The sequence below is a fragment of the Entamoeba dispar genome, genomic scaffold (assembly GCF_000209125.1).
Source record: "Entamoeba dispar SAW760 scf_1105229458141 genomic scaffold, whole genome shotgun sequence".
In the NCBI taxonomy this organism is placed as follows: Eukaryota; Evosea; order Mastigamoebida; family Endamoebidae; genus Entamoeba; species Entamoeba dispar.
The window spans coordinates 1-21,896 of record NW_001853044.1 but is presented as its reverse complement, the minus strand read 5'-3'; the positions used below and the strand labels follow the sequence as shown (position 1 = coordinate 21,896).

Here is a 21,896-nt window from a genome sequence, read left to right as displayed (position 1 = left end):
ATTTATTATTTCATTAATAAATATGAATTATTAAATATAAAACAAGATATTAGTATCATTAATAAATGATTTGATTATTACTTAAGTTAATTTCTTATTTTACATATTATATTATTAAAATCAGATGATATACAATAATTATTAAAATAATGAAATTATTAACATTTCTATTATTTTATCATTATTTTGTAATGATATTTAATATAAATTATTATTTATTATTGATGAAATATGTTTCAATTAATATGATGATAAGAAGTCAATAAAATTATATTTATCTGAGTATATAGAAATTATAAAACAATTAATATCATCATCAAAAAGTATGATGATTTGTATTTGTGTTGATGGTACTTTTATTTATCATTTTTTAAAATATTATAAAACATTTGATCTTTCGATTCAATCAAAATATAATTTATCAATATATTACATTTCTAAATGAACAATATTCACAATAATGAATATATTTTTTTTGACATAATGTTAAATAAAATCATTCAGTATATTATAAATGAATTAATTAATTGTGATTATGTTAATAATCAAATAAAAGTAATAACAATGGATAACTTTGAATAACATACTGATATTTCATTATTTAATATATTTATTTATCATAATATCATTATTCATTATATATCACACTTCTCATCTTGTTCAATAACTTGATTTAATATTAATTAATCAATTAAAAATTAAATCTAAATGAATAACATTAATTTAAATAATCTCATCAATTATTATTTCAAAATGTAAATCATTTTGATTATGAAATAGACCAAATACATTTGAATATCATTGAAATGATGATAAATGATTCAATTAATATAACAATGAATAATGAACAAGAAGAAAACAAAGAGAATAAATAACTAATTATATAAAAAATATCATAAACTCAATGTATTCAAAACCATTCATAAATTAATTAAATCTTTTTTTTTAACAATATGGTATTATCATAATGTATAACAAGAAAGATATGAGAGTTTTTGTTAATTTAGAGTCTACAACAAGATTAGTTAATAAAGATAAAAGAAGTATTAATACCTCATATTTTCATCAATTAAAAAAATATGAACCATAAAATGATTTAGTTTATATTCATGAAATTGTATTAATTAATAAATAATTTATAATACATAAACATCAATTAAACATACAAATTAACATAAAAAATAAATAAAAGAATAAGAAAAAATAAAAAGTAGATAATTTAATGTTAATAACTTATTTTCTATTGTCCAATGTTTAGTGGAGATTATCCACTTTGTTTTAAGATTGTTTGCTCATCAATTATTAGTTTGTTTTTTTTGGCTTTTCGATAATGAAAAATGAGAAATTCTGTTCTTTATTTATTTATTGTAGAATAAAGTATTTCAGATATCTCTGATTTAAATATTCATTACTTAAGTTCCTTTCTAAAAATTAATGAGTATTAAAAACCCTCTTCTTTACTTTGTTTTTTAAGAAGAATAATCATTATCACTATAACACTATGAATAATTTTCATTTTAGCATCAACTACAACAACAAATCCTTTTTGTTTATAGTTCATATTAACAAATATACTTGTATCATAACAAGTAATACTACCGTCTTTATAAATAACTACTCTTACATTATAAATGATACCAAGTCATCATAAATAATAATCACCGATATTCCTGCAATATTAAGTAAGATGTTTTCTAACTAATAGTAACACCATGACCAAACTATAACTGATAAATCGACCATGGATTTATTTTAGGGTCCTGTCTGGTGTTTCTGATATTGGCTACCTTTGAATCAAAAAAATAAATGAAAATAACTGTTTCATTTCATTTTTAAATAAAAAAATAATATAACAAGAAATAAAAAAAAAGAAAAGGAAATGATAAAGAAAAGAAAGAAAACTACGATTTAGTTCAATTACTCAAAACGAGTCATATCATTATAAGGTCTTCAGTATTTTTATTTATTGTATCAACACTGAGTACATAATACATGACTATCACATGCTGGTTCCTCTAATGTAGTAATATGAAGTACATCTTGTTAAAACAAAAATAAAATGCCAATGAAAACTTTAACAATTTTTAAAAAACATTAAAAGGTTTCAAAGTCATTAAATTTAAAACAAAACCTAGACAAGATGAAATGAAGACAATTCAGGTTTGAATATCTTTAGAGGAGTTTAGTTTACAAGAAATAAGGAATGTTGAAGAAACTGGTCTGTTCTCTTCTCAACAGGTTAAAAATTTACATATTAAGTAAATCATAACTGAGTATTATCTTAAACATATTTTATAATCAGTTGGAGTGTTAAACAAAAGCTAAAATGATGAGATGATAAAGGTAATTAAATAAATAAAATCAAGATTTTATTGAGAATAACATTAACTGATTATTAAAAATTCATGTTTTCCATTTTTTTGATGTTAAGAATTTAGTTATTAATAATAAAAATAAATAAAAAATATTATATTATTATTGATTTATTTATAATATAAAATAACAAAATTCAACAAAAGGTTCAAAACAATAAAAATGAAAGAAACAATCATCATCACAAAATAATCTAATATTATTATTCTTCATATTCATTCATGCTAATATTTTATATTATATTTTTGATTAATTACGTTAATGCTGATGGATATGATTGTATTCCAAAAGGATATGATTTTAAAGATGGATTTGAAGATAGAAGTGGGGAGGCTAATTCCAAATGTACGACACTGGGAGGTTACAATGGTTGTTCATATCATCTTACTAAAGACTTCAGTTATTCTTTAAATAATATTATGGAATGTGAAAACACAGAATTCAATGGTACATTCATAATGAAAAGTTTAAGTAATTACTGGAATGCAAATACTTTTAAGATTCTAGATAATTCTAACATTACTTTAAATGGACATTTTCATACACAAAAAGAATTTAACATTGGAACAAATTCTACAGTAGTTTGGAATGGGTGTGTTTCATTTAAACATTCAATTACATTTGAAACAACACCAACATTAAATCAACCTCAAATAATTATTTGGAAAAGTGATTGGATTCATCTTTATAAACCAGCTGGGTCACAAATAAGTAAATTTGAAGTTAATAATCCAATTAATAATAAACAATGTTTTGATGTGATGTCATTTAATAATAATGCTGCACTTGACTTTGATAAAAAATCATTTGACCATTATTTACCAAAAGATTTTAAGAATGGACTTGATATGTCAGATGGTAAAGCATATTTAATATCAAACAATAGATTAATGAGATTTTGTCCAAAAGAAAGTAATTTAATAGATAAAAATGTTACTTGTACAATGAATGGTAATAGTTATGAATTATCGTATTCAGGAAGTGGTAGTAAACCATTCAATTATCCACATTGTCCATGTGATGATAATGGTGAAACTGAATGTATTCTTAATATTCAACAAAATTTAAACACAGTAGATTTTAATAATAATATTATTAAATATACAACTCTTAATATTGATCATGATATTACATTACATAACTTTAGTTCAGCTAAACAAATTAATGTTAATGATGATATTACATTATTAATAGCACCTGTTTCATCAATCAAAGAGTATACTCAAAAGATACAATTTAATAACTTTGAAATTACAAATAATAGAGAAAAGAATAATAACTCAAAATTCAAATACAATTCAAATACAAATATATTGGAAATAAATGGAAATAATGAACTAAAACATTCATCAAATCCAACAAATAAACCATTAACTTTAATTATAAATGGTACTCTCACATGTAATTCTTTTGTTAATAATTCTGTTTATTATTTCACTAATTCTTCTACATCAACACCATTAATAAATATTAATAATAATGGTAATAATAATATAATGATATTTGATGAAACAGTAAGATTAAATGGTCAATTATCAAATTGTATTGTTTTAACTGGTAAATCAAATGAAAAATTTAAATGTATCCAATGTAAAAAAGGATATTATTTAAATTCAAAACAAGAATGTCAATATGAATCACATTGTATTAAAATAAATGACCAAAGTCATTGTATTGAATGTAAGTGTGGATATTATCTTAATTTAAATACAAAAACATGTGAAGAATTCAAAAATGGATGTAAAATTGGAAATGAAACATATTGTTATCAATGTAAAGAAGGATATATTAAAGAAAATGGAGAATGTAAAGAAAATGATAATAAATGTAATAAATCAGAAAGAAATTATTGTTTAAAATGTTTAAATGGATATAAAATAGAAAATAATCAATGTAATGGAGATAATGATGATCAATGTTATTATGAAGGAAATAAATGTGTATCATGTTCAAATAAATATACATTAAACAATGAAAAATGTTCAAATAAAGAAAAGAATCAAAATGGAAAGAATGAAGAAATATATTGTGAAAATGGAAAATACATCAATAATAATAAATGTATAGAATGTTCAAAATCAGAAATATGTCAAACAAATGATATTGAAATAAAATGTAAATATGAAGAATATTTAGATAATAATAAATGTATAAATAAAACATGTGAAGAAGATATAATAAAAGATCAAAATGGAAAATGTAATAATAATATTGAATATTGTTTAAATAAATCATATGTTAATGGAAAATGTGTTGAATGTTCAAATGGATATTCACCTAATTTGAACGGAGAATGTATTAATACAAAAATAGAATATTGTGAAGAACAAAATGGATATGGATGTAAAAGATGTAAAGAAGGATATTATTTAACAAAAGACATGAAATGTTTAAAATGTGATGATAAATGTGAAACATGTTATGGAACATCTACATATTGTATGAGTTGTTCTAATGATAAATATTTAAGAAATGATAAAACATGTCAATCAAATGAAGAATTAAATGGAACATGTTTACAATTATTGCAAGATGGAAGTGGATGTGGAATATGTAAGAATGGATATTATAGAAATGGAAAAGGATGTTCAAAATGTGAAAAAGAATGTTTAACATGTAATCAAAAAGATAAATGTATAATATGTGGAGAAGGATATTTTATGAGTTCAACAGGAATATGTAAATTAACAACAACAATTAAAGGATGTAAAGGAGAAATAGATAAAGAATATGGATGTAGAGAATGTTTAACAGGATATTATTTAATAAATAAAGAATGTTCAAAATGTGGAAAACAATGTATAACATGTTTAAATGAGAAAGAATGTAATAAATGTGAAGATGAATATATAATAATAAATAAAGAATGTATTCATTATTCAAATATTAATAAATGTAAAGAAACAAAAAATAATAAATGTTCAAAATGTTCATTTTGGTATGGAATCAATGAAGAAGGAACAAAATGTAATAAAGAAATCGTATGGTGGATGATAATGATAATTATCATCATTATACTTATTATCATCATTATAATAATTATAATTATAATAATAATGATTAATTACATTATAAAACGTAAAGAAAAGAAAGAACAAGAGAAAACAACAACAATATTTAAAATTTCACAATCAAATATCAAATTTATATCACTTGGAGATGGAATCATAACAAATAAAAAAGAAATAGAAATAGGAGAAGGAGAAGAAATTGAAGTAAATAAAGAAATTAGAGAAATAATATGTATTGGAAATGAAAATAAAGAAAAAAAGAAAATACAAATAAGTAGTAAAGAAGAAAATGAAAAATATTCAATTAGAATCAAACCAAATATTATTACAATTGAAGGAGGATATGCATGTGAATTTGAAATATTCATTACAATCAAATGTACTACTAAAATTAAAGAACAAATGATGATAATTAGTAAAACACTTAATAAAACACAAGAAGAAATAATTAAAAGTATTTCAATTAAAGGAGAAACACAAATATCAACACGACTTGATCCAGATGAAATAAAAGAAGAAAAGAAAATAGGAGAAGGATCATTTGGAATTGTATATATAGGAGAATTTAGAGGGAATCAAGTAGCAATTAAGAAAATGAAACAAATTGAAGAAAGTGAAGATAAAATGAAAGAATTTGAGAAAGAAGTAATGATGTTAGATAAATTTCGAAGTGAATATATTATTCATTTTTATGGAGCAGTATTTATTCCTAATAAAATATGTATGATAACAGAATATGCAAAATATGGATCAATACAAGATTTAATTAATAAAAGAACAAACACGGAAATACCAAATAAAATAAGAATTAAATTCATGATAGATGGAGCAAAAGGAATTTCATATCTTCATTCAAATGGAATACTACATCGAGATATTAAACCAGATAATTTTCTTGTTGTATCAATTGATGATAATATTGGAGTTAATTGTAAATTAACAGATTTTGGAAGTTCAAGAAACATCAATATGATGATGACAAATATGACATTTACAAAAGGAATAGGAACACCAAAATACATGGCACCAGAAGTACTTAATCGAGAACATTATAAAATGGCATCAGATATATATTCATATTCAATAACAATGTTACAAATCATTACATGGGAAGATCCATTTCCTAAAACATTATATCCACATCCATGGGATATTGCAGATACGATCACAACAGGTAAACGACCAACAATAATACAAGAAGTTAAAGAAGATATTAAAGAAATTATTGAAAAAACATGGAAACAAGAACCGAAAGAAAGAATAAGAATAGAAGAAGTAGTAAAAATGTTAGAAATAATTGAAAATAAAGAATGAAAAAAAAAAACATAAAAGAAATAGGATTAAATATTTCATTTAGTTCTATTAAATAATTTAATTTTATTAACATATTTTATCATTTCATTTAATTACAAATAAAGAAATGAACAATAAATAAATTAAAATAGAATACATTCATTCAAAAATAACTATATAATAAACAAAATGAAAAATAGAAGAATAAAAAGATAATAAATAACAACGATAAATGAATACATAAGTATAAATTATATTATAATGAATTTGTTTTAATTATATTCATTTTATTTTCTTTTGAAGATGTTTGTTATTAGAACAATTAAATGATTTGTAAATGATAGAGATATTAATTAAGTGATATATTTGTTATTTTAATTTTACTGTTGATGTTATTCTTATCTTCTTTTCTTTTATTGTAATTTTCATGTTTATCATATAATTTAATTAATTTCTAAGTTGGAAAATAGCATGTCACAAACATAACACAAAAGTCTAAAATGAAACAAAACTTCTAATATCAATTAATTATCATTTATCAATGTTTCTTTTAGTAAAAAATAAGTAATACACAATTTAATCAATATTAATATTATTCTTTATATCATTTAAATATTAAAGTTTGGTGTTATAATTGGTATGAAAATTGTTTATTTTAAGTATATTTTAAAATTGGTAATGATATGAATTAAAGAATGTAATTGGTACATCTGATATAAAGGATTATTATAATATAATGAATATTAATAGGTGATAAGTGTAGAGGAAATGAACCAGAAAAATAAATGTATTAAAATATTATTCTCAATTTACAACATCATTAAAATACAGTGATGATGTTTAATGTTATTTTATAAGTCAATGAATTAAATGAAAAAGATTTGAATTTAGAATATGAAATACGAATAAAACAAAAGAGATAAAATGAATAAATAATAAAAATGATGATAGTTTTAATGATATAAATTCACAACTAAATATATCAATACAATACTCTTGTATATAGAGAATGATGAAACTACCAATGAGAATCAAAATAAGAGAAGAAATTATGTATCTAAATAAAAACCATACAAAGAAAAAGGAGTAAAATATTTTGCATCATAGAATAAATTGTTTTTAATATTTTGCTCTTACAAAAAAATAAAAAAGTAGGTTAAATACGTGTTCTGTAATCAATTATTTCTGATTATCTTACTTTATAAATACTTTTGATCAATTAGTCTGAACTATCAATGTAACAAATGAGACCTTTAATTCAACACAAGTACACATTTTTATTCTTATCTTATTATTATTATTATTATTATTATTATTATTATTATTATTATTATTATTATTATTATTATTATTATTATTATTATTATTATTATTATTTTATTCTTATGTTATTTATGTATTTTATTTTTATATCTTTATATTTTTTTCTTCTTATAATTATTTCTCTTCTTATAATATAGATATAACATCATATTATCTCTATATTCTTATATTCATCATGATTATTAGAATTCTTTCTATTTATACTCTTTATACTTTCATCTATATATTCTCATACTTCTAATTATATGTACTTTCTTATGTCTTCATACAATTCATTATCCTTTTCTCATTTCTATTATATTCTTATCATGGATATGTACATTCTCTTTGTATTTATTCTTCTTTTATCTATATTATATTGACTTTATCTATCCTTTTATTTATACACCTTCTCTATTATTATATCAATTCATATCATTTCTCTAGTTATTTTTCTATCATTTATTATTCATCTGACTTTTCTATCTTCCATCTATATCATATGAATATAACACTTATCATTTATCACCTATTACATGTTATATACTAATCAGATAACACTTATAACTGACTATAATAAACACTGATAATAAATTATACACATAAATAAAAATCACAAAAAGAAAAAGGAACAAAATATTTTGCATCAATAAAACAATGTTAATTATTTTTCCACCATTAGATGAAACGCTTTTTTATTAAACATTTCTAATTTCTGTAATAAAAATGCACCCATTATTTCATCGTTCTTTTCATCTTTTATTATCTCTTTTTGAATTACTACTTTTTATTTTTTTTCTTTTTATATTCTTAACTTTCTACTTTTATTCTTTTCATCTTCTTCTACTTCCTCTTTCACTTTTTTCTTTTATGCCCTTCTTTCTCTTCATTTTTCTCTTATTTGTGTTTTTTTTTTTCGTGGACGCCAATTACTTGTTTAAATATAATTATGAAAATATTCACTCAATTATAAAAAGAAAAATAGAAGAACAACTAATAAAAATGAGAATAAAGAATGAAGTTTGGCAGTCAAGAAAGGAAATATAAAGAGTTTAATAGAAAGAAATGAAAGAGAAACACAAAATAAAAGATACTTAGAAACATTTTATGATATTAAAAAAGATTATGATACTGTAAATAATAAATAGATAGAAATTACATTAAGACACTTTAAAATACCATTTCAAATAACACAATTAATAAAAAGTATGAGTGATTAAAAATAAAAATATGATATAAATATAAAGAAGAAATAAGAGTGGTAGTTTACAGGGTGACATACTATCTCCTCTCTTATTTATATTACAAATGAATATAATCTCCGATGTAATTGATAAAATAAATGAAAAATAAATGAAATATCACATGTATTATATATGGATGATCTTAAAATAACTAGTAAAACAAAAAAGGAATGGAAATAATACACCAGAAAATAATTGATAAAATTGAATCAATAGGAATGGAAATAAACATAAATAAATGTGGAGTATTAAAGAGAAGAAATATAAACATACCAGATAACAGTACACTATACAATTAGCACATGAAAAACATACATATAAATATTTAGGAGTTTATCAATTTATAAGAAATGATGATTCAGGATGTCTAAAGAAAATAATTAATAATATAAAAGAAGGATTAAAAGAACTAAATAAAGGAAATGATAGTAATAAGAAATATATTATAGAATAGATACAGAAATAATACCAAAATTAACATATAGTGGTTTTGTTGTTAAATAGTCAATTATGAAATTAAAAATAGATTAAATGATAAGAAAATGATTAAAAGAAGTATAATAGGAACGGGAAGTGTAGTAATAGATTATATGTAAATCAAAATAATATTAGAGATGGATTAGAATATAAGAGATGAATATGATATTAAATTAATAAGAATAATTATATGTTTCACATTAAAAAGAGGAGATAAAATAGGAAATTTGATAATATTGAATGAAAAGAATAGAATATTGAATAAGTTCTATAAATCAAGTTGAAAAAAGAATAATTAAAGAAGAAAAATAATAAAATATATAAAAAAATAAATTTCAAGAAGAATATATTAATAAATTGGAAACAAGAAAGTAATGAAATTTTAAAATTATTTGAAGATAAAATGACAAACTAAAATAAACAATTAAAGCATGAAAAACAATTAATATTATAATGAAGGCATATATTTATATGAAGAAAATGTAAGAAAATACAACAAATATTGGAATAATAAAAGCAATATGTACACATGAACCAAAATATAAAATGTGTAATAATTGTAATAAAATAACAACCATAAACCATATCATTCTCAATTGTATAATCACAAAAAAAATCACAGATGAATAAACATGATAAGATAAATATATATATGGAGGCTTTAAAGATTAAATATGAAATATATACAGATAAAGAAATAAAGAAGAGAATACAAAGAAATTAATAATAAGAAGAATTTAGAAAAAAATGAAAGAAGAAGAGAGATAAAATACTTATGGTTTGGAATCAAGAAATAATAAATAAAAACAAAGAAAATTTTCATAAAAGACCAGATATTTATGTAAGATATTTAAAGAAGAAAGAAGGAATGAACACAGATATGATAATAGTAAGAGATATGAAATTACATGAACATCTCAGAAAATTAGAAAGAATAATAAGAGTAATAATTATTCCAATCGTAATAACAGTAGGAGGATTGATAAATAAAGAAATAGTTAGATTATTAAGAAATGAATGAATTAAAATTCCATGTGAAATAATGGTAAAAGATATTGTAATATCAAATATGAAAGATCTTATGAGATACTGTGGTGAACATTGTGGAGAATATAGAGGTGTTGAAGAACCAGAAGAAGTAGACTCTTCTGAGAATGATGGATGGGAAGAAATTCTCAGGTGAACAACGTGTTAAAATTATTAAACCTTTTATTATTTCCTTATTTTTTTATTTAATTATTATTCATTTTATTTTATTTATTATCAATAATTTTTCTTGGAGATGCCGAAACATTACAGGAGGAACCACAAAAATTATAAAAAAATCAATAACAAAAGAAAGAGAAATCTATACCAACCAAGAAATATAAATGATAGAAGAAGGAGTGAAAATAGGTATTATCTATATGAACAGAAATACATTAATCATCACATTAATCATTACCATAATAATATCTATCACCATAACAATTATCATAACAGTTATAATAATAATGATATGAATCATTTCATTCATCACTTCATTCATTTTCATCATCATAAGTATTTTATCATTAATTCAAATAGAAACAACCAGTATTATAATACAAATAAATCACATAATAAAACACAACACAGTATAGACAATACCATAATAAAAGACAACAACAAATAAAAGAAATAATAGAAATACAAAACAAGAATATTTGAAAAGACTAATTGAAGAAGAAATTAAAATACTTACACCACAAGAAATAGAATAAATTAAGAACACTAAGATTAAAGAATATAATCAACAATAATGAGAATATGGTATTTACTTGCAAGAGAAAAAACAAAAATGATTAGAATAGAAGAAGAAACGATTAGTATGACAAATGAAGAAGATGACAAACAAATAAATCAAAAAGAAATACATGATAAATACTTAAATAAGAAATATACAAAGTTGAAAATGATGATGAAAATGAATTTGCTGAGGAGAAGAAGGAGCTCGCTGAGGAAGAGAGGCTAATAAAAGAGAGAAAGGAGAGGCTTGCTGAGGAAAAGAGGGACAATGAAGAGAAGAAGAGGCTTAATGAAAGAGAAAAGACAAAATTAAAAGAAGAAGAAGAAAAGAACAATGAAAAAGATAAAAGAATAGAAGAATTAAAGAAAAGAATAGAGGAGGCTATTAAAGAGAAAGAAAAAAAGAAGAAATACAAAAGAAGGACCAGATCATTAATAAATTATCAAATGACATTATGTCATTAAAGAAGAAGCATGAGAAGGAGATAAACACTAAAAACAAGAAAGTGATAGAAAATTATTCGAATTCCATGCTGAATCAGAAAGGAAAAGGTCTGAGGTAAGCAATTTATCACAACAAGTATACTTCATGAAAGATAAATTATTTAAATTACAAAATAAAATTACACAAGAAGAAAAGAAGAAAGATGAGATAAATCACACTATATCTGACTCATCTGAAACACAAATTGTGAATGATATCACCCCCAATGTTGTAGTAGCTGATGAAATATCATCAAGTGAGATGATCTTCCAAAAAAAGAAAGTTAACGCAGAATTCAATCGAATGTGAAATCAACATAAGAAGATCATCACATCTGATCATGACAATCAAAAAACGGGGGAAGCAAACAAATAGAGAAGAATAAATTCTAACATTCTATAAATGTTTTGCACTAAAGTTATTAGAAAGAAAATTAAGAGGTCAACTTAAAGAAGAAGAAATAAAAAGATTAATACATGAAATTGAAATTAAAATAGAAGATATTAATGAATATAAAGAAATAATAAAGAAAACATTTAAAATAAAGAATGAAATTAAAATTGAAGTCAATAGAAGAAATGAAGAAGAAATAATAACACCAATGGAAAGATATTGAATTAAAAGAATTAATAGCCGGAATAAATAAGAAAGAAGAAATACAAGAAGAGGAGGTAATAAGAATATTTAAAAAAGAATAAATAAAATAACAAGAAGATGTATAATTTATTAATTATTATTACAATAAAAACAAAATACATCAAATAATTAATATCATTAATACAAATGAAATAGTAATCAATACATTAGATGATTACTACCATTATATTAAAACTATAACCTCCACTATTAACATCATTATTAATAAGAATCAAGAAAGAAGTGGAAGGAGAAGTATAGAAAGAATATTACAATCAAAAATATGTAGATTAAGAGACTTGCTCCATAATAATCAATATATGAAATTAAAAAGAATATTAAATATTTAAAAATATGATATATATCATATTAAAGTAAAAACAAATGATCAAATAAATTATTACAAATACATCAAAAGAACGAAAAGAATAGAAATAGAAGTAAGAAAGAATAATTGGAAAAGAATTAGATGGAATTATAAAATGTTAAAATATTGAAAGAGACAAATTCTAAATAATCCTAAAGAAGATGAATATCCAGATAATATTACTACAATTAATTTCTTGAAATGAATCTATGAAAATAACACCAATATAAATTTCATAAATAATAATTTATATGATATATTAATTGAAAATAGAATTAATAATAGAAGGTGAGTAATCACTTCTGATGAATTAAATCATGCAATAAAATTCATTGGTAATTGGAAAGTACATGAAATTGATAAAATATAAGACTTCTGGATTAAATATTTAGAACAACCAAACAATTTCTTATTAAAATTATTTAATGAATTGTTGTATAATCCTACTATCCCTCTTCAATTTATCCAAGGAAAGACAATATTAATATAAAAGAAATGAGATAAATTATATAAACTAAATTACAGATCAATAACTTGTTTAAACTGTCTGTTAAAAGTATACACATCTTTATTAAAGATGAAGATAGAAAGCCAACTGATGCTAAATCCAATTGAAAAACAATTATCACCAAATCAAATTGGATGTAAAAAATATACATATTATCAAAAGAATGATTATTATACAATACTATAATCCAACAGTTATTAATCAATGCTAAATGGAAGTGGGTAGAAACATATGATATTTCTAAAGCATATGATAATATTAATCATCAATGGGTTAAACAATGTTTAATTTACTTTAACATCACATTAGTTGTAATTAAAAGTATATTATATATATTAAAAATTATATTATAATCAACAAAATGTAGGTATAATTAATGTAGAAAGATGAATAATACAATATGATAGTTTATTTCAATTGTTATTTGTATTATTTATTGATATATTATCTAAACAATTAGATAAACAAATTAATAAACTATCTATCGAAACGAGGAGAAGAAAAACAGGTACAGTTAAAATCATATATTATATATTGACGATTTAAGTATAATAACTAATAACATCAATGAAATTGAAAAGCCCATAAATTAACAAATGAAATATTTAATGCAATATGATTAAAAATAAAAGTAGAAAAAAGTTGGATAATGAATAATATCAATGGTCAGATAAATGGAGAATTAGCTGAATTACCAAGAGTAACTAATGATAATCATTATAAATATCTTAGTATTGAAATAGGAGATAAATAAATATAATAAATATTGTACAAGATTATTAAATGATGTATCTTCTATTCTATCATCATTAAATATTATGAAATATAACAGCCTCAATACAATTAGAAAAATTAATAATGATATAATCTCAAAATTAAGGTATTAATTCTGTATTGTTCCATGGAAATTTAGTGAGTTTAGAATATAGTAAATAAATAAGAAATTCATTGATACAACTCCAATTATACAGTAGAAACTTCAACAAAAGTAGATTATATGTCACAATAAATGAATTAGGAATGTGATTAATGTCAGTACGAGATGAATGTGGTAAGGAATTATTAAGAATATATTTAAAATATAAATGGAGATCAAATACAGAAATATTAGAAATGATAGAAACAGTAAAAGAGAATCCAAAATGAATTAAAAGAATGAAAAGAGTATTTGGTAAGAAAATTAATTTCAATGAATGAATATAATACAAATAAATGAAAGAAAACATGATATAAACAATGTATTTGAAATTGTAACAAATAAAATAAATGAAAGATATTTAAATGAATGGAAAGAAATGTAGTGAATATATAAGAAATGTAAATTGTATATTTAATAATAATAAATTAACAGTAACTACATGGAGGTCATTAAATATAAAAAGAAATGTATTCATCAAAGTAGTAAAGATACAAGAAGGAGTAACTATGACAAGAAATATCAAATCTAAAATACTTCTTATTAATATATTAATTTATTGTAAACATTGTTATATCACTATTTTATCTATTAATAATATATTGTTAGGATATCTTGTAATGAAGAAGAATCAAATATTAAAATATGATTATGTGTAAACAAATAAACACATATTAATTACCCATTTTAATGAAATTGATGAAATTGATTTTAATGTACATCATAAATGTATTAATAATGATGAAATGATTATAAATTACAATAATGATTTATTGGTTAGCGACAATTCTTTTACTGCTAGAATACCAGATATATTATCAAATCATCAAAGATAAAAAATGATATATTATTGATGTCGCCATATGTCAAGATAGAAATATAGAATTAAATTATATTTAAAAAGTAGATAATTAAGTATTAATAGAAATATTTTCTATTATTCCTTGTCAGGGGAGAATAACTAATCCCATCCCTTTGCTTTAAAAGTTTTTGTTCATCAACTATTGGAATATCCTTTGATTTTAGTTGTTGAATTGTGACAATTTCATTTTCTCATTTTTGATGTGGAATAGAGTATTTTAGACATTGGTTACTTAAATATTCATTATTTAATTTCTTTTTGATTTTGATGAGTATTAAAATTATTCTTCTTTATTTTCTTATTTTAAGGAGAATATATAATTACTACTATATTGCTTTAGGTTAATATTCTTTTTAGAATCAACCACCAAACCCTTTTTCTTTGATAATCATATATTATCAAATGTACTTGTATCATAACAAGTAATAATAACATCTTTATAAATATCCATTCTTTTATTATTAATGATATCCCATCATTGCAAATAATAAACATTATTATTCTTGTAGTATTGATTAAGATGTGTTTCTAACTAAACACAATGTCATAACCAGTCCATAATTGGGGGAATCGAAGGATGGAAATATTTTAGCGTTCTGTGTGGTATCTCTGACGTGCTACTTTCAAATCTTGGAATATAGAATTAAATTATATTTACAAAATAAATAAATACAAAGAATTACAAGAGAAGTTAATACAAAATAGAGAATTAATTTATGTAGAAATAATACTTGTAATATTATCAATAAATTAATACATAAAGAATCAGTAAGAAGATTAAAAACACTAAAATTACAAATCAACTTCCCCAAAATACTACGAACAATTATTATTAAAAACATGAAATACTTAATATTCTACATATTCAACATTGGCAACACATTAGAAGAGGAATATTCTAATTCTCATATTTTTGAAATAAACTCTATTGTAGAATTAGAACGTATTGAAGAAACTGAAATAATCACTTCTCAATAATTATAAAATCAAATTGTGGATATATCTATTATTTCTTATTTTTTTTTCTTATCAATAATTTTTCTTGTTTTTTTTTAATTTTTTTAAATTATAATTTCTTAATTTTATTTTTTATATTTTTTTATATTTTTTTCTTTTTATATTATTTTTTTCTGGTCTAATATTTGATATGATTATTGTGGCAGCTCACAATATTAATGGAATCTATTGGAAGAAAGAAATATGTACAAGGAATTGAAAAATATACTAATGAAAATAGAGAAATTAAAAGACGTTAAAATAATTGCAGGAGTAATTTCAATAAATTAATTAGTAAATGTAGAAAGTATTAAATTAATTAAAGAATTAAAAATCGAAATTGACATCATAAAAGAAGTCAAAAACATTGTAATTAAAAACATGATGGATGTTATGGAACACTGATTCTACCACAACCAATTATATGTTGTTGAATTACATGACGAAGACGAAGAGATAGGATTAGTCTCACATGATCCAGGAACAATAGACATAAATTCTATTAATACTTAATTAATTTTTTATTTTATTTTTATTTTTTCAATTTTCTTAAATTAGAATTTATTTTATTTTTTCTTTTTATAATAATTTTTTCTATGGTACAATTTGACGATAGTGTGATGGCATCATGTAGTACGTAATGGGAAATTTTGGTCTTTTTGGGATATATATCATTTTATGTTTTATATAACACATTTTATATAAATAGATTGTGTTTTATATATTAATATTTTATTTATAATTAGTTTATGGAAATCATCTTTTTTTGACGTTTGAGTACATTCTTTTGAGGTATTCTTTTCATATTTTGAATTATTCTATTCTTTGTATTTCCTTTTCTTTGGTGTATTCAACTTTTTGTATTTTCATTGTTTCATTTTTTGTAAAATCATTTTCCCATTTTACACTGTTTGTAATTCTGGATTATTTTTTTATAATAAAATTTTTAATATTGATTCTATAATCTCAAAATTATAACGATAATCTAATAATATTATTGAAATCAATAAATAGATTAAGTGGTCTAACTAAGATCATTAATCGGCGATGGATAGAATGGATAACCGTGATGCATTGGAGTATGCTGCCAAATTACTATTAGAAGATATAAAGGTTAATGTATTACTTGACTTCCACAATGTTGTTAAAGAAGTAAAAAATTATTGTATGGACTTGCTAGACTGCTTTGATAGAGAACATAGATTTAATGATGAAGATTTAAGATATGCTGATCTTTGTGCTAAAGAAACTGAAATTATTGAAGATATGGAATTGGTTCTTAAGAAAGTAGTTGAAGAATATAAAGAAACAATGAAAGCGATTAAAAAACTGCTTTTAAGAGGAATTGAAAATGCTAAAGTTAAAAAAGAAAGTAAGTAAGTAAATACTTTTTGATACTATTTGTCTGTTTAGTTTTAATAAATAAAATAAATAATAGTAGGTGTCTGTTTAAATAATTAAATCAATAAACTAATTAATTAATAGATTGTTATCTGTTTAAAATATAATAAAAAAGAATTCAATTAGAAATGAGAGAAATCATTTATGTATTCATAGTTTTGGATCTCTCTTAAGCAAGTTGCTAATTTCTCTCTTCCAATGAGGAGAGAATAACAATTCTCGATGTAAAGATCGAGGTAACAAAGAAGAGCGGAGTCATACTTAAACTCCTCGAAGGCCCAGTGCCTTCAAAAATAGCTAATACTATAGATTAAACACTTAACTGGTAGTAAGTTATCTCTATAGAGGTGGTGATCGAGTTCTTCTCTAATATCGCGTATAACATAGGACAAAGGTCTTAAAACTAAGCAGCACATGTGGGTATGATCATTACAACAAAACATAAGATTTAAATATTAGATCTGGGGTAAACAAAGAATATTTAAACAGACATAAAACAGACAATTAGATAGACAAAATGATCATTGAAGATAAAATAATTAATTAAACTATTTTTTCTTATTTTGTTTAGATATAGTTCACAATAAAATAAAACATTTAAAATAATTAACCAATTAGTGTTTTTATTCCATCCAGTTAATGTGTTGATTTGCCATATGAGTTTTCAATAAACCCCTTTTAATATTCGTTTTTTATTTTCATTAGTGATTGATAGAAGAAGGAGAACAAGCTGAGATAAAAGAGGGCAAGCAATTTGGAGATTGGCTGGGTCAAGATCAATACAGGTAGTAGCCATTAGTAATTCTCTTACAGAAGACATGAATGAATAAAAAATGAGATTATAAACGAATAAATAGTTAATTAAATTGAGTTTTTGTCCACTTTATAAGTTCAAATAGGGGTATTATAATATGATAGGATAATAAGATAAAAAGCCAAAATTAATAAACAAGCAGGAAGATCTTCTATAAATTGTATAAAGAATGGAACAAAAATATCAAAAGTCATTATACAAAATCTAGGTTAATAAATATTACATATAATAGAATAGTTAAATATGTACTTATTTTAATATCTTCCATTGAAATATTTATGTTTTATTGAGTTTAAGATGAGTTTATAATACTCATGAGACGAAATAAAACATAGATATGATGAAATATATCAATACATATGATTTTTATACCTATTTATATAGATAAATAAGAAATTAGAATATAAATAGAAGAAAGAGAAGAGTTTTAGATAATATATAAACAAATTGGATCATCTTAGAAATAATAGAAATGTCGATTGTTAGTGATACCAACATTACGCAAATGTGTTCATTTTCAGGTACACCAGAACTTCCACCATGTCCAGACATAACGGAAACACCTAAAGAAGAAATAAAAGCAAAGAAGAATAAAACAAATAATAAAGAGAAGATGAATCAATTTATTAAAAGACAGATGAATGATGATCCAATTGATGTTATGATGGATATCATTGAAGAAAATAAACGATTAAGAAAAGAACTAGAAAGAATCGGATTGTTATTAATTAATGAAAATAGAATGAATGAAAAACTTCGGAATGGTGTTTTAAATGAAAGAGTTAATCTTCTTTATGATATTCATTGGTAATAAATTAATTAATTTTTTTGAACTAAATAATTTTAGAATGAATTATTTTGATATAAATACACAAGATAGTAGTGATATAGAAGATGAGAGTGAAGTAGATGAAATAGAAATAGATAAAATAGATGAAATAGTGAATAATAGATTATCTAAAATTAAAGAAGGAAATAAAATATAACAAGTTCATCATCAAATATTCTTTTATTATAATAGTTTAAATATTATATTAGGTAAACAAGGAACAGGAAAAACAACATTTATAATGAAAGGATTAATAAAAATAAATAAAATAGAACATTTATATGGAGCAGTTATTTATGTAACAAAAAATGTAGGAGAAGATGAAACATTTAAAGAATTAAAAGATTTAATTAAAACACCAATTTATGGAATGAATTATAAAAAATTTATACCAGCATTAATACAATATTATAAACAACCACAAGAAAAACATTTATTAATTATATTAGAAGATGCATTATTTGCATTAATGAAAGAAGATAAAACATGGGGAGAAATTATTACAAGATTAAGACATTTAAAAACAACTATTATTGTAAATATGCACATATGGAAAAGTTTAAATGCCTCATTTAAAATACAAGTAGCAACAATTATTATATTTAAAGGATATTCTAAAGAAAATTTTAATTATATATTTAGACAAACAGCAGCAAATACAAGTGGATTTATTGGATATTATTTATATTTAGGAATGAATAAAGAACAAATATTAAAAATAGATAATTTAACAGGAGATATAAGTATTATTAAAAAATAAATAAATTAAATGTTAATTATTAAATATTTTGTTATATCATCTCTTGATGGATCTGGATGATATTTTCCACTAGTCCATTAATATTTTGTTTACCTAAATTAAATTTTCTACTTCTTCCTTTCTCTTCTGGCCAATCTCTAACATATACCCAAATATTTCCAATACAATTAGGAATAACTTTTACATTAATCATATGAGCAATTGCTACAGCATTATTTTTACCTTCAAAGAATCTATAATTTTTTAAATCATTTAATGATATATTTAATAAAATAAATGAATGAAGGTTAAATGCATTTGGTGATTTAATTAATGAGAATTAGATTTTTTAACTCTCCTTGTCTTTCCAAGTGCACTAAAATCATCAATTGAATCTTTTAATCCAACTGTATATTCTTTTTGAACTTTTTTCCCTGGCTTACCGTAAAATTTATCAACATCAAATGTAGTTGATTTACCTTCTCTAATAATAATTCTTTTTTGAAGTGTAATAATAATGTTTAATACTATAATATCATCACTATCAATCTCTTCAATCGAATCAGCTAAATAAAATAATCCATTTCCATCAATGATTTTTTGATGAATTCAATAATGAATTTTTAATTGAATTATTATATTAATAATATTTGACCCAATTGCAGATTTAATAGTTTTATATTTTTCAAGAACTTTCATTAAATCATTTAGTTTTTTTATCACCCTTATCATCCTTATTAACCTTATTGAAATATGATAATATTTCTGTTTTAATTTTATCAAACATGTTTCCATGTTTATAATCAGTACTGTATCTTGGATACGTACATAAATCAGGTTATTATATTTTGGTGCATTATATAAATTTGTAGAATCTTTCATAAATAACTTGAGATAATTTTTTATTTTTGTTGCATTATTTACAGTTGGAGTTAGTGATAAATGAGAAAAATAAATTGGACTTCGAGGAACATATTCATCATCAAATGATTCATTATCCATGTGAATCTCTTCAGTGTCATCAGCATCTTCCTGTTTTCGTGATAAAGTTTTTCGAATGGGTTTTGTTGTCTTTTGATTAAAGTTGTTCATCTAATAATAATAATAATAATAATAATAATAATAATAATAATAATAATAATAATAATAATAATAATAATAATAATAATAATAATAATAATAATAATAATCAGATCTATATGACTCGTTTATATTATCAAAGATATTTAACAATCACAAGAGAAAATACATCTCCAAATATAACAACAGGGAAATGGAAAGTGAATTTACCATGGGAATTTATTACTTCTGAAAATTATCCTAAAACAATAGAAGTATTGAATTTTGTTTATTTTAATTTGAATGGTCAATTAGATATTGGTGTTAGTTGTCATGGTTCATTTAATTATGATTCACCTGAAAATGATCAAATGATATGTTTTTCAACATATGGGAATATGACACCAAAACATTTTAATATTAATAAAAATATAACTTCAATAGAAATATGGTTTAAAGATTATAAAGGAAATATTATTATGCCACTTGGAATTTGGGATGAATATTTTATCTTAGAACTTAATTTACATTATTAAATGGAAGCAATTGGTTCAAAATATTTAAATAAAAATAATATTTTAACAACAAGATATTTTAATAATAATACAATTTATCTTGATACAATTAAATCATCAGATGGAATGACAACAATTAATGTTAAAGATATTCTATCAAATAATGAAATTGATGAAATAAAAGAGAAAATGAAAGAAACAAATATATATATTGATGATATTAGAGATGATATCACAATTAATAACATTAAATACAACAAATATGAATGAAATTAATAATTTAACATCTCAATTAATATCTTT

The 21,896-nt window shown here is 21.9% G+C and overlaps 5 protein-coding genes across 5 annotated transcripts, besides 52 other annotated features; 4 read left to right on the top strand and 1 right to left on the bottom strand.

Moving 5' to 3' along the window:
* Window positions 1-92: part of a microsatellite that runs on past the window's edge.
* Window positions 48-223: a microsatellite.
* A 131-nt stretch (window positions 224-354) lies between these two features.
* Window positions 355-386: a sequence feature (AT_rich).
* A 210-nt stretch (window positions 387-596) lies between these two features.
* Window positions 597-643: a sequence feature (AT_rich).
* A 28-nt stretch (window positions 644-671) lies between these two features.
* Window positions 672-732: a sequence feature (AT_rich).
* A 134-nt stretch (window positions 733-866) lies between these two features.
* Window positions 867-894: a sequence feature (AT_rich).
* Window positions 895-1,118: 224 nt separating this feature from the next.
* Window positions 1,119-1,191: a sequence feature (AT_rich).
* Window positions 1,192-1,203: 12 nt separating this feature from the next.
* Window positions 1,204-1,796: a repeat region.
* A 32-nt stretch (window positions 1,797-1,828) lies between these two features.
* Window positions 1,829-1,853: a sequence feature (AT_rich).
* Window positions 1,854-1,857: 4 nt separating this feature from the next.
* Window positions 1,858-1,901: a microsatellite.
* Window positions 1,902-2,089: 188 nt separating this feature from the next.
* Window positions 2,090-2,273: a repeat region.
* Window positions 2,274-2,438: 165 nt separating this feature from the next.
* Window positions 2,439-2,503: a sequence feature (AT_rich).
* Window positions 2,504-2,594: 91 nt separating this feature from the next.
* Window positions 2,595-6,698, top strand: EDI_142140 (protein serine/threonine kinase, putative; the record flags this gene model as incomplete). Its single annotated transcript, XM_001734278.1, has 1 exon — window positions 2,595-6,698. The coding sequence occupies one exon, from the start codon at window positions 2,595-2,597 to the stop codon at window positions 6,696-6,698; it is 4,104 nt and encodes a 1,367-aa protein (XP_001734330.1).
* Window positions 2,599-2,629: a sequence feature (AT_rich).
* Window positions 3,451-3,477: a sequence feature (AT_rich).
* Window positions 3,840-3,875: a microsatellite.
* Window positions 5,218-5,292: a sequence feature (AT_rich).
* Window positions 5,364-5,434: a microsatellite.
* Window positions 5,541-5,680: a microsatellite.
* Window positions 6,613-6,732: a microsatellite.
* Window positions 6,733-6,744: 12 nt separating this feature from the next.
* Window positions 6,745-6,778: a sequence feature (AT_rich).
* A 14-nt stretch (window positions 6,779-6,792) lies between these two features.
* Window positions 6,793-6,924: a microsatellite.
* Window positions 6,925-6,971: a sequence feature (AT_rich).
* A 69-nt stretch (window positions 6,972-7,040) lies between these two features.
* Window positions 7,041-7,112: a microsatellite.
* A 138-nt stretch (window positions 7,113-7,250) lies between these two features.
* Window positions 7,251-7,297: a sequence feature (AT_rich).
* A 653-nt stretch (window positions 7,298-7,950) lies between these two features.
* Window positions 7,951-8,064: a microsatellite.
* A 1-nt stretch (window position 8,065) lies between these two features.
* Window positions 8,066-8,228: a microsatellite.
* Window positions 8,229-8,324: 96 nt separating this feature from the next.
* Window positions 8,325-8,476: a microsatellite.
* Window positions 8,477-8,725: 249 nt separating this feature from the next.
* Window positions 8,726-8,896: a microsatellite.
* Window positions 8,897-8,904: 8 nt separating this feature from the next.
* Window positions 8,905-10,603: a repeat region.
* Window positions 10,604-10,908: 305 nt separating this feature from the next.
* Window positions 10,909-10,962: a microsatellite.
* An 18-nt stretch (window positions 10,963-10,980) lies between these two features.
* Window positions 10,981-11,820: a repeat region.
* Window positions 11,737-15,307: a repeat region.
* Window positions 15,276-15,871: a repeat region.
* Window position 15,872: 1 nt separating this feature from the next.
* Window positions 15,873-16,261: a repeat region.
* A 15-nt stretch (window positions 16,262-16,276) lies between these two features.
* Window positions 16,277-16,370: a microsatellite.
* Window positions 16,371-16,755: a repeat region.
* Window positions 16,756-16,834: a microsatellite.
* Window positions 16,835-16,900: 66 nt separating this feature from the next.
* Window positions 16,901-16,981: a sequence feature (AT_rich).
* Window positions 16,982-17,159: 178 nt separating this feature from the next.
* Window positions 17,160-17,190: a sequence feature (AT_rich).
* Window positions 17,191-17,283: 93 nt separating this feature from the next.
* EDI_142120 (uncharacterized protein) lies at window positions 17,284-17,616 on the top strand (the record flags this gene model as incomplete). The annotated part of the gene is made up of 1 exon (XM_001734277.1): window positions 17,284-17,616. One exon carries the CDS (start codon window positions 17,284-17,286, stop codon window positions 17,614-17,616), a length of 333 nt encoding a protein of 110 aa, XP_001734329.1.
* A 33-nt stretch (window positions 17,617-17,649) lies between these two features.
* Window positions 17,650-17,673: a sequence feature (AT_rich).
* An 11-nt stretch (window positions 17,674-17,684) lies between these two features.
* Window positions 17,685-17,751: a sequence feature (AT_rich).
* A 416-nt stretch (window positions 17,752-18,167) lies between these two features.
* Window positions 18,168-18,247: a sequence feature (AT_rich).
* A 676-nt stretch (window positions 18,248-18,923) lies between these two features.
* Window positions 18,924-20,040, top strand: EDI_142110 (uncharacterized protein; the record flags this gene model as incomplete). The annotated part of the gene is made up of 3 exons (XM_001734276.1): window positions 18,924-19,232; window positions 19,343-19,356; window positions 19,473-20,040. The coding sequence occupies 3 exons, from the start codon at window positions 18,924-18,926 to the stop codon at window positions 20,038-20,040; spliced, it is 891 nt and encodes a 296-aa protein (XP_001734328.1).
* Window positions 19,260-19,321: a sequence feature (AT_rich).
* Window positions 19,451-19,488: a sequence feature (AT_rich).
* Window positions 19,530-19,551: a sequence feature (AT_rich).
* Window positions 19,872-19,921: a sequence feature (AT_rich).
* Window positions 20,025-20,070: a sequence feature (AT_rich).
* Window positions 20,071-20,274: 204 nt separating this feature from the next.
* Window positions 20,275-20,318: a sequence feature (AT_rich).
* Window positions 20,319-20,349: 31 nt separating this feature from the next.
* Window positions 20,350-21,111, bottom strand: EDI_142100 (uncharacterized protein; the record flags this gene model as incomplete). Its single annotated transcript, XM_001734275.1, has 2 exons — window positions 20,350-20,585; window positions 20,805-21,111. The coding sequence occupies 2 exons, from the start codon at window positions 21,109-21,111 to the stop codon at window positions 20,350-20,352; spliced, it is 543 nt and encodes a 180-aa protein (XP_001734327.1).
* Window positions 20,638-20,671: a sequence feature (AT_rich).
* Window position 21,112: 1 nt separating the features above from the next.
* Window positions 21,113-21,209: a microsatellite.
* Window positions 21,210-21,218: 9 nt separating this feature from the next.
* On the top strand, window positions 21,219-21,614 carry EDI_142090 (uncharacterized protein; the record flags this gene model as incomplete). The annotated part of the gene is made up of 1 exon (XM_001734274.1): window positions 21,219-21,614. One exon carries the CDS (start codon window positions 21,219-21,221, stop codon window positions 21,612-21,614), a length of 396 nt encoding a protein of 131 aa, XP_001734326.1.
* Window positions 21,490-21,513: a sequence feature (AT_rich).
* A 17-nt stretch (window positions 21,615-21,631) lies between the features above and the next one.
* Window positions 21,632-21,692: a sequence feature (AT_rich).
* The last annotated feature ends 204 nt before the right edge of the window (window positions 21,693-21,896 follow it).